The sequence below is a fragment of the Phymastichus coffea genome, unplaced genomic scaffold, assembly GCF_024137745.1.
Source record: "Phymastichus coffea isolate CEN01 unplaced genomic scaffold, Cenicafe_Pcof_1.1 PCOF00025, whole genome shotgun sequence".
In the NCBI taxonomy this organism is placed as follows: Eukaryota; Metazoa; Arthropoda; class Insecta; order Hymenoptera; family Eulophidae; genus Phymastichus; species Phymastichus coffea.
The window spans coordinates 2432629-2451023 of NW_026706836.1; the positions used below are offsets into that span (position 1 = coordinate 2432629).

The 18395-nt window shown below is 35.7% G+C and overlaps 2 protein-coding genes across 7 annotated transcripts in view; one reads left to right on the forward strand and one right to left on the reverse strand.

The window, feature by feature from the left end:
* Window positions 1–18395, reverse strand: part of LOC131675535 (serine/threonine-protein kinase NLK) — a 709408-nt gene that overhangs the window by 577711 nt on the left and 113302 nt on the right. For all 6 annotated transcript variants that reach the window (XM_058954550.1, XM_058954551.1, XM_058954552.1 and 3 more), the window contains one exon: window positions 5435–5564. In XM_058954550.1, the coding sequence (XP_058810533.1) occupies window positions 5435–5564 (130 nt within the window). The remainder of the gene's footprint in view (window positions 1–5434; window positions 5565–18395) is intronic.
* LOC131675536 (uncharacterized) overlaps window positions 1–18395 on the forward strand; it is a 488580-nt gene that overhangs the window by 375000 nt on the left and 95185 nt on the right. The window lies entirely within an intron of this gene.

Here is an 18395-nt window from a genome sequence, read left to right on the forward strand (position 1 = left end):
AACTTAAAAGATCTTCGTATTAATGGATATAATGTAGGCTTTCAAATGGAACTAACAATAAATGATGGGAAGGTATTAACTTTTCTTAGTTTCTTTCAGTCTATGACATTATAAATTTAATATTAATAAAATATTTAACCGATGTAGGCTTTTGGTGCACATATTAATATCTTTAGCCAAACATGCTTTATATGTAAAAAAACAATATCTCATTTAAGCAACATTAAAACAGTGGTAAACATGGTAGTTGATCAGGAATCATTGAATTATGGATTTTTCGTACTACATGCGCACATTAAATTTATAGAATTAGCACTTCATATTATTTACCGTTTAGTTTTGGGACGGAATGCAACATGGAGGTTGAACGCTAAGCTTAAGAAAAAAAATGAAGTCACACTTTAGACCAATTATGTACAAAATTCTTTCAAACAAAAACAGTTCAGAGTATATATTCAACTGTTTGCATAAATTAATTTGGAATATTTGAACGTGAACTGTTATTTTATATCGTAGAACGTTACGAAGCACTTTTGTAAAATGTCGTATCACAAAGTATATCACTAGTATTAGTCATTTTTATAGATTTCTAAAAGGGATGTAGAAGAAGTTAAGTAACGGAAAAAACTAATTCAATATGGTCTTTGAGACGACCTGGGTATATTAGTTGATATTTTTTTACAAGGTTCTGGTAATACAAACGATGGTAACACCGCTAGAAAATTTTTTAACAACTTTAAGATAGTTTCCAATATAACTGATAATTACAATTGGTAAATTTTGAATTGTGGATATCATTATATTTTATTTGAATCTATAAAACATTTGATGTTGTAGGACTCAATGAAGATCTACTTCAAAGGCTCCATGTTATGCTTGTAATAATATCGTCTGGATATGAAATATATACAAAGGAATTTTAAATCTTGTGAAAATACAGCAAAAATGTATGTTAAATAAATAAATAAAAGTTAAAAATAAATAAATAATAAATTAAAGTTATTTAATAAATACAAGTTATACTAAATGTCTCCATCTGTACATGTTATCTTATTACACGGTTGGAAAATTATAGATAGACTTATTCTATCGATTGGATATTTCTCAGAAGAAGCTTGAGAAAGTAATAATAAGAATGTTAAAAAATGTAGAGAAAAATTTATAAAAACATGCTGTAGGTATTTATTAAAATTTCTTTGTCAAAAAGCAACATAAGATAATTAGCAACATAAGATAATTAGCAACATAAAAATTACTTTGAATGAAAAATTTGCTTTTAAATGAGATTGTTAATATACTTTAGCATATTCAGTATTCAAATGTGTATTATTTGTAACAGTAGTCGATTCGATTAATCGATCCATTCGCGATTCAGTACACTCGCGATGCTAGAACGAACGACTAAGAGAGAGAGAGAGAGAGAGAGAGAGAAGGCGCGCGAGAGTTTAAAAAGTTTCAGTATAGCCTCAGCTGTTACTTGAGAGAGTACCGCCAATTTAGTTTTGCACAGTGTTTCGCTGTTTTCCATAATAAAACTTTTCCTACGATTTTTGGACGTGCGTGAGTGATAGCGAGGAAGCAGAATCACAGTAGCAGCAGCGAAGTAGCAGCAAATCAACAGTAGATTGATAGCGAGGTGAACCGGCGCAGCCTTACTAAGGAGGAAATTGTTGGCAAAAAAGATTTGCTTCAACAATTACGGCTGATCCCCGTAATTGCACCGCAGGGTAGGTGCACCTCCTATTCGCATGCATTAGTCTTTCGGCCCATAAAAGGCTGTAGTTAATTTGAATTAAAGATTATTAATCTTATTCACCGCATACGTCATTTTCGTTTCCTATTAATATAACGGATCTATTATGGATTAAATTTCAAACCGATTTCATCTAGGGGATTAGGTGGATTCGCATTAGGTCACTTACATCTAATATAGATCGAGTGTCGCAAGTCAGGTGATTTAAGGTGAGTTCAACTCTGTTGGAAAGAAGACACTGAAATGAAAATATGAAATGTAAAGGCGAATACACGTATACCCATAGGTGTTTAACGAAGTGACGGTTAGCTCTTCACCGTGGAAATTAGTACTTTAATAAATTCTTATTGAACTAGCTAATATACCCCGTTACATATTATTATTACTATTATTATTATTATGTGTAAAAAACTAATCTTTATTATTCACTAAATGCAAAATCAATCAGTATATAAATGATTAGAAGATTGACAATTGAAATAATAATTATTTTAGAATCGAAACAACTAAAGATATGTATGAGAGACTTTTTTTCAATTCCGATCCACTTATAATATCTTTGAAGGTATTACCAAAAAAAAAGATCAATGTTCTTGGACGAAATCAAAAGGCTATTAAATGGTTGAGTGCAGCTGTGCGGTGTATAATTACCATGTCGTACTAAGCTTATTCCATGGCCCATCGAGCAAGGTGATCTTTGCGATTTTTGAGGCTTTGTAATCATTTTAGAAATTTATGGTCTATAAAGAGGTTAAATTTGGCGCCTTCAACATAATATCTAAATTTGTTTATGCTACATAAAATTGCGAGGAACTCACACTCCGTTAACAAATAATTATACACTGGAGCAGTTAGAGCTTGCGAGGTAAAAGCTATTACTTTATCAACGTTCTCGAAAGTTTGTATTAACACCACTCCAAGGCCTGTAATAAAAGCATTACATTTGATACAAAAAGATAAGAAAAGCTAGAATAGGTGGTAACGTAAGAGGTTATCGTATCAGTACGAGAACTGCGTCTTAATTTGGTCCCCAGAAAAATCGGACATTACTCTTTGTAAGTCTTAGAAGTAATTCGATGTTGTCATAGAAATTCTTAATAAACCGGCGATACTACGGGTCATACCTATTAGTCTACGTAGCTCCTAAATATTTCGAGGTGTCGGATAAACAAATATAGGTTACTCTCTCTTTATCGAGGGTTAAATATTCCTCAGTGAGGTTAATTCTACCGAACTAAGAGACAGCAAAATTCATATTTTTTCTAATTTATTTCTAAATTTATATAAAAGATTTCTCTAACATCTCTAGATGCTTTTCGAAATAAGACACTACATTATAAAATCATCTATTCTCTTGTTGAAAAGATGAGTACTGTTTTTTGTTTCAGACAAAGATCGAAAAATAGATGCTGAAAGATATAGAAAGGGATTTGATATGTTTTTGATGTTTGTATTATAATATAACGTTGTTTTTCTTGGTCAGGCCGAAAACATATCAATCCACCCTCGAATGGATGAAACATGGCAAACTGATCTTGCTGAAATGATACCATATGGAAGTACGCTGGGTACGTTGCAGTTAAACAGGAAATTGGTAAAGACGTTACAAAGGCTATGGGATCTATATTTGTGAAAGAACGAGTACCGAAGAAGATTTGTCTTGACAGAGGTTGTAAATTTTATAATAAAGGTTTTGAAAGTTTAATGACCAAATATAAAATTTATATATATTCTACATACACTAAATTAAAAGCATCAATATGTGAACAATTCAATAGAATTTTGAAAAGTAAGATATAGAAACAGTTCTCGCTAAATCGTAATTATAAATGGTTGGCTGTAATACTTGATCTAGTTTCATTATACAATAAGTCTAAGCATCGAAGAATCGAAATTAAACCTATCGAAGTATTATTTTTAATAAAAATCTAACTGTATAGTATATAAGTCACAAAAATCTTCTTATATTTGTTCTTCAGAATACTACAGTTAAGAAAGAAAGCGTTCATGAAGGATTATAACTTCAGTCTACAAGAGATATTTCTGAAATATTTATATTACAAGGGTCGTATGAAAAGTCCGTGCAAAAATAAAAACTGCTTGATTTTTTTTAATAAATCTTTTTTATTTTTCAACATAATCTCCTTTTAGGCTTATACACTTCATCCAACGCTGCTCTAGTTTGTTAATCCCTTCCAAATAATAACATTTGTTCAAGTCTGTAACATAGGCATTCGTTTCTGTAATCACCTCCTCGTTTGAATAAAATCTTTTCCCCGCCAGCCATTTTTTCATATTAGGGAACAAATAGTAGTCCGATCGAGCCAAGTCTGGAGAATAGGGAGATGTGAAACGAGTTGGAACCCTATCTCCATCAGTTTTGCGGCCACAACTGCTGAGGCGTGAGCTGGCGCATTGTCGTAGTGGAAGAGGACTTTTTTGTGGGCCAATCGTGAACGTTTCTCTAGCAACTCGGTCTTCAAACGATCCAATAACGATGAATAATATTCGCCTGTAATGGTTTTACCCTTTTCCAGATAGTCGATGAAGATTATTCCTTGCGAATCCCAAAAGACAGTCGCCATAACCTTCCCGGCCGAAGGAATTGTCTTAGCCTTTTTCGGAGCAGATTCCCCTTTGGTAACCCATTGTTTAGATTATTCTTTGGTCTCAGAAGTGTAGTGATGTATTTATGTTTCATCTACAGTGATGAAACGACGCTTAAAGTCTTGTGGATTTTTCTGGAACAGCTGCAAACCATTCTTGCAACACTTCACACGATCTCGTTTTTGGTCAATCGTGAGCAAAATCGCGGCACCCATCTAGTGAATAGCTTTTTCATGTCCAAATGTTGGTGCAAAATATTATGTACCCGTTCGCTCGTGATGCCTACAGTACTAGCAATCTCACGCACCTTCACTCTTCTGTTAGCCATCACTATATCATGGATTTTATCAATGATTTCTGAAGTGGTAACCTCAACAGGGCGTCCAGAACATTCAGCGTCTTTTGTGCTCATATGGTCACTCCGAAAATTTTGAAACCACTTATAAACCATTCTAATCGAAGGTGCACAATCACCATAATGTTTATCAAGCTCATGTTTAATCTCCTGAGGCGTTGTGCCTTTGAAAAAGTAATGTTTAATCAGTACACGAAATTCTTTTTCGTCCATTTTTTTACAACCACTCGAATTCTTTGATTGAGACGAATGCAAAATGCAAAGTAATTGGCCGATCTGGCTGAAACTTGGTGTGTGCTCTACGAAGATATGCCACTAACTAAAAATAACCTTGATACGCACTAGTAGCGCCATTTCTCTGACTTTGCATGGACTTTTCAAACGACCCTCGTATTTGAGTAGTAGAATTAGGTCACAGGTGTTCACTAACTAAATGAATATCTTTACGTCTTACGTCTTATATTGTCGTTTTCATTATTTATATGTTTTTTTTCAGAAGATATATTATTATTAAATTCAAATTAACACAAAACTATTAATTTACCATCACAAGTGACAAAATAATTATACCATTATTGGGATTTCATTTATAGTTGTATTAGGTATTTTATACATTTAAATATAACCAGTGAAATATCAAGAATATTTAATAATTATATTTTATTGGTGAGTAGAGATTAATAATATATTTAAATTAAAGTATTGAAAATTGATCTTACATTCTCATGTTTGAAGAAACATAACATTTTCAGTTCTCTAAAAACTCTTTTACTGCTAATTAAACTTTGAAAAACGTTTGGCAATTTTTTCAAAGCTACTCTTTTTCCATCTCTTGGATCTGTTACAGACCTGAAAGAAATACATCCTTTATGTATGAGTAAAGAATTTTACAAACGTATAAATAAATGAGTACTATGCCATAAATTGCAAGGAAATATCAGTATACCACATCACTTATAATTATGGGATATAAAGAAAAGTTTTTATTGTAGTGAAAAAGTTATCAAAAATATCAGATACTATTCAAATGGAGATATGAACGTTATCATAAAATTAAAACTGAATTATGTTGCTTGTACTTTTAGGTAGAATTTACTTGCTGTATTAAATAACATATCCAAATCTTTAAATTATTCTTTAATATAAATTCTTTAATATTTGATACCTATGAATTTTTCAAATTTAATTTTATTTAATCATAAATCTATAAATTATGAACCTATATTATTTATTATTTCTATAATATTATTATAATGCCTGTGCTGATAAAATAATTTACACGTAAAATTATTAACATTGAAATATAACGGAGATTCTGTCTACTTCACCACGCTAACATAAAATGTGCATTATAAAGTAGGAATATGTACGGATGGATCTGCAGATTAGGCTCGAGACTTTTGCTAGACGACTGGAACGATGTGATTACGCTGCGTTGACTGAAAAACGAGAAATATGCCGGTATGCACATATAGTATAATATACAAGAATAAGCTTACGAAATATATAAATATATAATTGTATTGAGCTTTGGTTTAATCAGATGAATCAGAATTATCAGGCAGGAGCAACATAAGTGAAGTGTGTGTGAGAGAGAGAGAGAGAGAGAGAGAGAGAGAGAGAGAGAGAATATGCCAAACAGTGCGAGAGAGAAAGAGAGAGAGAGACAATCAAACGAGTACATACAGATGCAAAAACGTTTAAAAAACGATCCAGGAATACAAGACGCTTTTATGCCTAGTAATAGTTTTCATGGAGGCGAATACACACGACACAAACGCACGTTATAACTGTTGTTCTGTACACTTCATTTAACCCTCGATTTCGCTGATCAATGTTGCTCCCAGCATACTTCCATACGATAAGTGTAGACGCAGTGGTTGCTTTCTATCACTCTTGGATATTCTAATTAACGTTATTAGATCAATCGACTCTTTCTATATCAATTTTTATTGGACATATGTGCACATTTGTAGGACAAAACAAAGAAGAATCTCTTTCGCGGGCCTCGCTCTTTCTTCAGGCGGTGCATCAGTTTTTAAGCAATCAGCGCACGCGGTTAAAAGTTCGCGGTGTATATATATATATATATCTCTTCCTCGCTCTTTTTCTTTGTTACGCTCTTACATATCACGCGTATCGCTACATATACGAATCTCCTCTCTTCTCTCACTTACCTTGCGCCAGAGTCTGGATACAGATGATATATACATAAGTAATTAACAATTGATTACATAAAGAAAAGATAATGATAATTATTAGATAATATAGAGAGAAAGAGAAACATAACAGGTTAACAATCTTGCTGGTTATAAGGATAAGATTTCATATAGGACATTCTAATGAAAAGGTATTGTAACGGTCCTATATATGAGCTATTTATTAAATCACTGAATGACTGCAACTAGTCTAACGTATCTATCTGTTTATTTAAAACAATACATTAAGCGGCGCTACCTCACTGTTTACGCGACTGTATACAAATAAGAGTCGAATCAAAATAAACAGCGTGACGTCACAAAGTAATAGACATAGATACAATGATTTATGATATTAAGAAAATGTTCGCGAGATGATTTTAGTCGAGTTGCTTCTTCTAGGGAAATCACGCTCGCTAAGAAGGGCCGGTTTGATGGAGGGGTGATAGGGTCGTTGATGTGAGGAATACCGCCGTTGTTCCAAATAACTATTTTATTCACCTTTACGGTTACATAGTAAGGAGAGATAAGTCACCGCACTGTATAATCAAATAAAATAACGTTTTATAAACTCGTGAGACCGCACGGAGGTATTGGCGAGAGCCGGAAGTGAAGATGACCGATCCGCCGGTGAGCAGGAACAGAACTGACCCGCCAACTCGCTTGTCTCTCGTATCAACTCTAGTGAGCGCCTCGAATCCGTCTCCCACTCCACCATCATGCTCGCCAAGGAATGCCTACCCCCTTAAAGCCTGCAGAGAACGTAGTGGCCTGTTTGCTGACGTCACCAAGCAAGTTGTAACAGGTAGCAAAATTAAGAATACAAAAGAAGAAAACAAAAGTGTTGTTAATTCATTCAAAATACAGGGAGCAAAACAGAAAACAAGTTAATGGACAATCGTTGACCCTTAGGTGAAACCAGTGTAAACTTTCTTCGAGTGACGTCACGACTTCCTGTTATGCAGTGAGTCAAAATAAATTTGGCCAAAACTGGCCTTGCGACGTTCATTCCGGACAGAACAGAAAAATATGTCAATTATAGATAATTTTAATATAACAAAGTATCGATTATATAGATTTTAGCATGTAGATTAATAATATTATAACAAAAATCTCATTCAATTATGAAATAATAATGAATATCAATAATTCATATGCAAAGTGGATAAACATAGAACATGAGTAAGAATTGGTTTCATTAATAACAGCTAAATAATAACTGTTATTAGTAAATAAACAATTAATAATTTATTTAAACAATAAGCTATTTATAGAACGAAAATATTAAGTTTATACTTGATAATGATAACTTTATGATTTAGAAATCTTATATAATTAATCTAATAATTGCATATTAAGATTAGAAAAAACCGTTACGAATATGAAAAATTAGTCATAATTCAAATGTTATTAATTAATTTAAATAATGAGTTTTGGAAAATACTTCCAAAATTAATCAACTATAAAGTTATATGAAAATTTAATAATTATCTATTGTAAATATTGTAATATCACGTTAATTAACTTTATTAGTTAATAACTTTTGACGACACTATTGGCGATAATTGTATATTGTATAAAATCAACAAATAACAAATTCTGTAAAGTTTACATGTGTTAAAAACTTAATATTAATGGTTATTAATAGTATTAAAAGTACTTGTAAATTAAGAAAACTCATTTCTCAAAATTCGCGAATGTCTCTCGAATTTTCGATGAAATCTCTCCTGCAAAAATAAGCGGGAAAATCTGTGTATAAATAGGCCCACCTTTGCATAGGCTAGCATTCACTTCTAGCCTTGCAAGGTGAACGCATGAGTCTGAATAAACTTGGATTAATACCTAAGTTCTTTCTCTCATTGTGATTAACTAAGCAAGACTATCCTTTCCTTATATTTTGAGCTCGACTTATAGAACATCTCGCGCTATAAGAAACTTGGGCCGAATTATATCCTATCAAAGAAAGACTTTAGCTCTGCTTATGGGACAATTCGCACCATAAGAAACTAGGGCATTGTCTGACTTTCCTCGAAATATTGCACTTACTTATGTATATTTGATTTACTTATTTATTACATTTGATTTATTTATCTATTTTCTTGACAATTAGAGTAAAATCATTGGAAACAAATTCTTACTCATTAGCTAGATTACGAGAGTTTGAATTATTTTATTTATAAGTGATACGAACATCACAGTATATTTTTATTGAAACTTTTTGAAAACAGAAAAATTTGGCGGTTATATTTGGCGGTTTTTGGGTACAAATAGCTTCTAATACACTTAACATAGTGTAATCTCAATTGCGCAAAATTATAAATTCTTATTTCATTTATCATAGCCAATAATCCAATATTATTAAGTGTAATCTTTGAAGCCTTTGTTAAAAATCATACAAAATTAATTTAGATTACTTACGCTACTACATAACGTTTAACGTAATATTTAACGAATAATATTTACTTTCAAGGTATTTTTTGTCATTTTCTTTCATTCTCATATTTTTCTATACTGTAATACAAGAATTAAAATTATGTATATTTTCTTAAAACTTTGTACTTATTTTTAAAAATTCACCATTCTTTCTTTCTTCTTTCTTCAAAGTAATCATTAATTTATGAAAAAACATAATAAAGTAATAATAAAAATTCCCGAGAAAAAATTTATCATAGTTTGAAAAAATGGGCTTCGGAGATGACAGACTTGGGAAAAAATCTGATGCGTATTTTTTTCCAAAATCGATTCTTAAATATTTACATTCATTTTGAGGAGAATTAATGTATAGAGACTGATGTTGATAATTAGCTTTTATTATAATTGGTTTATACGGAGCTGTCAAAACAACGACTGTTGAGAAAAATAATAAAACACTTTTTTTAATGCGATAGTAACAAAACAATCATGCTGCGGCAACTTTAGCTTCGAACGAAGAATTCGCATTCGAACGTAGAACTCGGTTTGTCAAGCTTGCCAGACCACCCCCCTGCGGAGTGAGAAGGTTCAGAGTTGAAAACGATCTGGAAATCGCACTATTCTTCCAGATCGTGTGGTAACCACTTTTTCTGATGCTGGCGGTGTAGGCGAAAATGTAGGCTTCGGCGACGATATAAAAACTGTTGGTAACGTTGAATCAGCTGTAGCTATCGGTGGAGGTTCTTGATCGTTCAAGATAAAGGCAGGCTTCACTCTGTCAATTGTAACAGTAATTGGCTTGTTGCAGATTTTAAGAGTCATTGTTTTATCGTTACGTTCAATAACTTCGTAAGGGCCTCTATATGGTTGTTGAAGAGATCGTAGTTCTGGCCCTTCACTTAGCAGAACGTGTGTGCAGTGTTCGAGATCTTTGAAAACAAATATACCAGGTTTCGAGTGTCCGGAAGTTGGTACAGGTCGGAGACGAGCCACGTGCTCACGAATTGCAACAAGAAAAGTTGGAATATCTTCGGAATTAGGGACGCTGGATGAAAACATCTCGCCTGGTAGACGCAAGGGTTCCCCGAACACAAATTCGGCAGATGAAGCTCCAATATCTGGATTGAATGCAGAACGAATGCCAAGGAGGACAAGTGGAAGAGCATCAACCCAATTGACATCAGCGTGAACCATGATAGCACCCTTGAGGGGTCGATGAAGACATTTAACGAGCCCGTTGGCTGGAGGATGCTAACTGGTGGTATGCTTATGCTTGGTGCCGAAATAGTTGTCAAAAGCACGAAATAAAAATGAAGTAAACTGTGAACCTCTATCTGATGTAATAATTTCAGGACAACCAAAACGAGAAATCCAACAGTTAAAGAATGCTTGAACGACGGTTTCCGCTGTGATGTTCTCAAGAGGGTAAACTTCCGGCCATCCAGTAAAACGATCGACGACTGTCAGGCAGTACCAAAGAGAACGAACAGAAGGCAAAGGACCAATGATATCGACATGCATGTGCGAAAAACGGTGAGCTGGAAGGTCAAAAGTGCCAATAGATGACTTCACATGACGTGAGATCTTAGAGCGTTGACAATCCAAGCAAGCTCGAGCCCAATTGTGACAATCCTTACGCATGGAAGGCCAAACAAAACGATCGCTAATAAGTTTAACGGTCAAATTGGCACCTGGATGACTAAGGCTGTGGAGCTGTTCGAAAACTTGACGACGAAATGGAGCAGAGAGAAAAGGTCTTGCTTTACCTGTAGAAACGTCACAATATACCAGTGTTTGACACCCAGGAACTTCGATCTTTTTGAGTTGGAGAGATGTAGGTTGGTTTAGGAAAGTCTTGATTTCTTCATATATTTCTTGAGATCTTGCCAATGCCTCGTAATCCAAAGGTTTGGAAATTGCCTCAACGCGAGAAAGTGTGTTTGCAACAATGTTGCTTGCGCCGCTAATATGCTAAATATCTGTGGTGAATTCAGAAATAAATGCGACCTGATTACGTTGTACAGGAGGTAATTTATCACGTTTTTGTTCGAAAACGTAAATTAGAGGCTTGTGATCAGTGAAAATGGTGAAGTGATGACCTTCAAGAAAATGACGAAAATGTTGAACTGATTCGTAGATAGCAAGGAGTTCCCGATAATACGCCGGTAACTCTGCTTGTGTTTAGCGGTCAATTTTTTTGAAAAAAATGCGAGGGGCTGCCAAAAACCGTTAACAAATTGATGAAGACCTCCGCAAATAGCAAAATCCGAAACGTCAGTAAATAAAGCAAGAGGTACGTCAATTCGAGAATGGACTAAAAGAGTGGCCGAACAAAGACAATCTTTACAAGCTTGAAAATCTTTTTCAAGTTTTTGAGTCCACGGTACGTTTTGTTTGCCTTTGAGAATGGGGTTACTAATGGCATCGTGGAGAGGAGCTTCAAACTCTGATGCGTGAGGAATAAATCGTCGATAGAAGTCCAACATCCCGAGAAAACGTCGTAAGTCCTGCGCAGTTTCCGGCAAAGAAAAATTTTGAATTGCCGTGATGCGCTCTTCAGGAGCTTGAATACCATCAAAAGATATAATATATCCGAGAAAACTGAGTTTTAGCACACCAAAGATGCATTTTGATGCGTTAACCACAATTCCGTAACGAGAAAGACGTTCAAAAATAATTTTGAGATGTCGTTTATGCTCTTCAACGGAATGAGAGAAAACCAAAATATCGTCAATGTATACGAAGCAAAAATCTAAGCCGGATAAAACTTCATCCATGAAACGTTGGAACGTTTGACTAGCATTACGTAAACCAAACGTCATGAAAGGGAATTCAAAAAGTCCGAAAAGTGTAGAAATAGCAGTTTTGTAAATATCGTCTTTAAAAACAGGAATTTAATTGTAAGCTTATACGAGGTCTATTTTTGAAAAAAATATATTGCCGGTTAAATTGCACGTGAAGTCATGTATATACCGAACCGGATATCGATCTGAAATAGTGCGACGATTAAGAAGACGATAATCACCGCAAGGCCTCCAGTCCGACTCGCCTTTCGGAGCTAAGTGCAACGGCGACGACCAGCAACTCGATGAGGGGTGAGCTGTGCCAGCTTCGACCATATCGTTGAATTGCTGCTTGGCGATCTTGAGTTTATCTGGATCTAAACGTCGAAAAGTGCTGGAGACTGAAGGACCTGGAGTAGTGCGAATATAATGAACGGTTTCATGCTTTATGTCACGATGTTTACCGCAAGGACGAGTCAAATCTCGAAATTTAGCGAGTATGTGCGAAAATTCAGGTGAAGAAGATAAATCAACTGTTTTGACACTAAGCTGAAAAATTTTCTTTACTTGAGCATCTGTTTTTAAATTAGTAGTACCATCGACGAGAAGCTTCATACGACAATCAGGTAGCAAATGGAAGTGCGACAGAAAATCGGACCCGATGACTAGCACATCAACGTCAGCGATGACAAACTTCCATTTGAATTCTCTTCGCAAACGAAAATTGAGATAGAGCGGGAGGAAACCGTACGTCTTAATTTTACTACTGTTTGCTGCAATCAAGTCAAAATTAGTGGCTGAAAAACGCTCACGAAGAAAACGACGAGGATAACAACAAATATCAGAGCCAGTGTCGATAAGAAAACTTCGATTGGATGTCTGATCCGTCACAAAGATACGGCTCCCCGGAAACAAACAGTTCGACGCCGTCCTTACGAACTACCGTCGGCGTTTTCCGATTTCCAACTGCACGGGCTGATGCACTTCTTAGCCTTGTCATGGAACTTGTGATGACACCAGCAGAGGCGTAAAGAATCAGAGCCTGAGTCTTGCCTAAATTGGCTGCGTTGACGTCGTCCACGACTGTTGCTGCGATTCTCATTTCTGCGAGAATCGCGCATCGAAAGCTCTGCGACTTGTTTGCTCAGAGACTCGATGGCGCAAATCAGCGCGCTATGCGACGACTCTTGCTCGAAGGAAGTTAATGAAGATGCAGCTCTGACGGATAGAAGAGTTGCCGGTGATACCTCGATAATTTTGTCAGCGATTTCGGATTGATTATCGAGGGTCAAAGCAGTTTGAACAGTTATTTGCGCAGTGACGATCGCCTGGACGTAAGACAGAAGGCGCTGGAGCCAGAATTGAAGCAATAGGTTATCCGGGATGATCGTCGTGCCAATGAGCGTGCGAAGATAGCGAAGGAACTGCGAGGGTTTGCGGTCGCCGAGTTCCTCCTCACTAATCAGACGCTTTACGCGCTGCTCTTCTGAAGCAGACAGGCGCTCAATGAGTTTACTGCGCAAATATGTGTATGGAGTCTCGTTAGGAGGATTGCTTATGATATCCTCGACTTCCACAGCAACGCGCGTCTTCAATTGCGAAACAACATAATGAAATGTCGTTACTTCGTTGTTGATGTTTGAGATGAAAAATTGGGAATCCGCTTGCGCAAACCACATGCTTGGTCGATCGGACCAAAATGGGGGTAGCTTGACAGCAACCCGATGAACTGCTGGCGCAGGGATGAGGTTAGCCTGGGCGAGCGCACCGCTTGCTGTGAGGTCTGCTGCAAGCGTTCCATTCTGCTGCTGTTGTTGTTGCTGCTGCTGTTGCTGAACGAGCCGCTCGTTGTCGGCACGAAGTTGATCGAGTTGCGCACGAATGTTGGCTGCTTCAACCTCGTCATCACGTGGGAATATCATTCTTCTTCTTTGTAGTATTTATTTTTTGTAGTCGGGGTCACCAATGAGGAGAATTAATGTATAGAGACTGATGTTGATAATTAGCTGTTATTATAATTGGTTTATACGGAGCTGTCAAAACAACGACTGTTGAGAAAAATAATAAAACACTTTTTTTAATGCGATAGTAACAAAACAATTATGCTGCGGTAACTTCAGCTTCGAACGAAGAATTCGTATTCGAACGTAGAACTCGGTTCGTCAAGCTCGCCACAATTTCAACATTAATCCAGTTTCAACGTCACTAAAAATCTTCAATAATCTTCAAAACCGGTTTAGACAAATTATAAAAAACAAATATTTAGCTATGTTTTATCAGAGACCCACTTCCGACGAATTTAAAAATTGAAGTTCCAAATTAAAAGCAATCAGTTTTATCACCTTATTATGTGCACATTGTGCATTTTTAAACTTGATGATTAACTGACTTCGTGAGAGATTCACGCTTTCGTATTTTACTTCAAATCTTTTACCCAAAGTAAATGTACGAGGGTCGTTAGAAAAGTCCGCGCAAAAATAAAAACTGCTTGATTTTTTTTAATAATTTTTTTTTATTTTTCAACATAGTCTCCTTTTAGGCTTATACACTTCATCCAACGCTGTTCTAGTTTGTTAATCCCTTCCAAATAATAGGATTTGTCCAAGTCTGTAAAATAAGCATTCGTTTCTGCAATCACCTCCTCGTTTGAATAAAATTTTTTCCCTGCCAGTTATTTTTTCATATTAGGGAACAAATAGTAGTCCGATGGAGCAAAGGCTGGAGAATAGGTGGGATGTGCAACGAGTTGGAACCCTATCTCCATCAGTTTTGCGGCCACAACTGCTGAGGCATGAGCTGACGCATTGTCGTGGTGGAAGAGGACTTTTTTGTGGGCCAATCGTGGACGTTTCTCTAGCAACTCGGTTTTCAAACGATACAATAACGATGAATAATATTCGCCTGTAATGATTTTACCCTTTTCCAGATAGTCGATGAAGATTATTCCTTGCGAATCCCAAAAGACAGTCGTCATAACCTTCCCGGCCGAAGGAATTGTCTTCGGCTTTTTCGGAGCATATTCCTCCTTGGTAACCCATTGTTTAGACTATTCTTTGGTCTCAGGAGTGTAGTGATGTATCCATGTTTCATCTACAGTGATGAAACGACGCTTAAAGTCTTGCGGATTTTGCTGGAACAGCTGCAAACCATTCTTGCAACACTTCACACGATCTCGTTTTTGGTCAATCGTGAGCACAATCGCGGCACCCATCTAGCGGATAGCTTTTTCATGTCCAAATGTTGGTGCAAAATATTATGTACCCGTTCGCTCGAGATGCCTATGATACTAACAATCTCACGCACCTTCACTCTTCTGTCAGCCATCACGATATCATGGATTTTATCAATGATTTCTGAAGTGGTAACCTGAACAGGGCGTCCAGAACATTCAGCGTCTTTTGTGCTCATATGGCCACTTCGAAAATTTTGAAACCACTTATAAACCATTCTAATCGAAGGTGCACAATCACCATAATGTTTATCAAGCTTCTGTTTAATCTCCTAAGGCGTTTTACCTTTGAAAAAGTAATGTTTAATCAGTACACGAAATTCTTTTTCGTCCATTTTTTTACAACCACTCGATTTCTTTGATTGAAACGAATGTAAAACGCAAAGTAATTGGCCGATCTGACTGAAACTTGGTGTGTGCTTTTCCAAGATGCTACTAACTGAAAATAACCTTGATACGCACTAGTAGCGCCATCTCTCTGACTTTGCACCGACTTTTCAAACGACCCTCGTATTAAGACGTCTTTTCAACACAAAATATATTGCTATATTTTATCAGATACCCACTTCCGATGAATTTCTGAAATTTACACGTTATCCTAAAAATCATAATTTTAAAGTTATTAATTGAAGTTGAGAATTTTTTTGTTTATAAGTTAATATTCAACATTCAGAGACGCGAGATGTCAGCCTGAAATTGATAGAGTTCGCCGTAGTCAAAGAATACAATGTAAGAGATTAATAGTACGTGGGCCGGGATGAATGGATTCGTAGCCGTGCAGAGACCACTGCGATTGAAGTGTCCCAACGTGCGTCGCCGTGAAAGATAGGACAAACTGCATTATCCATCGGAGTGAACTGACCGTGGACGTCTTAAACCTCAGGAATTAAACGTCATTGCGCTGGTGGTTAAAGCCCGTTACCATATCATCGGGCGGACAGAGAGTACCGCACTGTAGACCTTTTAGAAAAAGTTTTAAACAAAATCAAATGTCTCTTGATCTAAAAACGATATCGACATAAATCCAGCGGTACTTTGAAAGTTATAAAATGTTGATTCAAGAAAAACTAGACAGATTATCATAATATTTACCTTTGACCTTGAAAAAAAGGGTCAAAAGTTGTTGCGAAACGAAAAATCTGAATCTGTCATTAGAATTTCGATTAACTGTATTGGTGATTGACAAAATTGCGTCTAAAGTCGAGGAATGCTTGGTCTTTGTTGTTGTTGGTAGGTTTCCGAACTGTGATCTACGGAAATCATCTTATTTTATAAACAAAATATGTGTTTTCATAAGATTTTGAACGAGGAATCCGAATCCGTCGTCAGAATCTTGATGAAATATATTGGTCATTGAGAAAAATGCGTTCAAAGTCAAAGAAAATGCAGGTTCTCATCGTTTTTTATAGTTTTTCGAGCTACGAACAGCGGATATCATTTGATTTCATCACATAATTTCATATTTATTTATGGTATGACTATTCTGATTAAATAGTGTTATTTTTTTCATTGTACATCGAAAAAAGAAAGAAACAGGGAATCATAATATCATGAGCAACATATGGAAAACTACAGTTAGCAATATTCATTTACAAAATAACTTACCAATATTATTGTAAGCAGTTTTAGCGAAATTCAACTTTACATAAAATAAATTTCTAGTTTTACATTGTTGTATCAAAATATATATGAAATTATTAATATGAGTTCGTTTATATAGAATTTGTCAATCATGTTTTATAATTTTCTTTCATGATTGCCGTACTCATATGTAATAATTTTTTTCCGTTAGAACTATATGGAAGTTTCTCTTCCATTAATTAATCCAGAAGCCTGAAATAATTTGAAATGAGGATTTATTGACACAGTTTTCATATCATCTTCATCATCATCTATTACCATTGGGCTAAGAAACAATAAACTTTACAAAACTTATTGTGATTATTTCTAAAATTATGTAGCTCATATTTCTTACCTCATTCGACAAAATTCTGCAATGCCAGGGTCTAGTTCTTTCATTTTGTGATAATTTTCAAATGCTTTTGAATGAATATTAAAAATAACTTAGGATCTAATAAATATACTGATATGTTGAATACATCAAGTAATCTTGTTTTTTTGCTACTTTGTCAGCCATGTTCCCTCATACGAGGTGTGTTCAAAAAGTAAGGTGACTTTGTATTTTTAAGAAAAAATATTTATTCATTTATCAATATTTATGTTATCCCCTTCAAAGCAATCCCCCTCAGATACAATACACTTATGCCAATGGTTTTTCCAATCCTCAAAGCACTTCTCATAAGCACTTTTCGGTATAGCCTTGAGCTCTTCCAGCGATGCAGTCTTTATCTCTTCAATCGTTGCAAATCTCCGTCCTTTCATAAGTCTCTTTAGTTTTGGGAACAAGAAAAAGTCACATGGGGCCAAATCCGGTGAATATGGTGGCTGAGGCATGATTGTGGTGTTGTTTTTGGCCAAAAAATCTCTCACAAGCAAAGATGAGTGAGCAGGGGCATTATCGTGATGCAAAAGCCATGAATTGTTTTTCCACAATTGTGGACGTTTTCTTCATATTGCTTCTCGCAAACGGCGCATAACTTCAAGATAATACTGTTTATTGACCGTACGTGCATATGGTAAGAACTTCTGATGCACCACGCCATGGTAATCGAAGAAAACAGTGAGCAAAACTTTGACATTTGATCGAACTTGGCGTGCTTTTTTCGGTCTTGGCTCATCTGGGCTCTTCCATTGGAATGATTGGACTTTGGTTTCGATATCATAACCATATACCCATGATTCGTCACCAGTTATGACCCTTTTGAGTAAATCTGGGTCATCGTTGACGTCATTCAACAGTTCTTGAGCGATGCTCATGCGACGGTTCTTTTGGTCAAAATTTAGCAATTTCGGAACAAACTTCGCTGACACACGTCTCATGCCCAAAACGTTAGAAAAAATTTCATGGCACGAGCCAAGCGATATACCAACATCCTCAGCAACTTCTCTGATAGTCATTCGACGATTTTCCAGAACAATTTTCTTCACTGCTTGAACG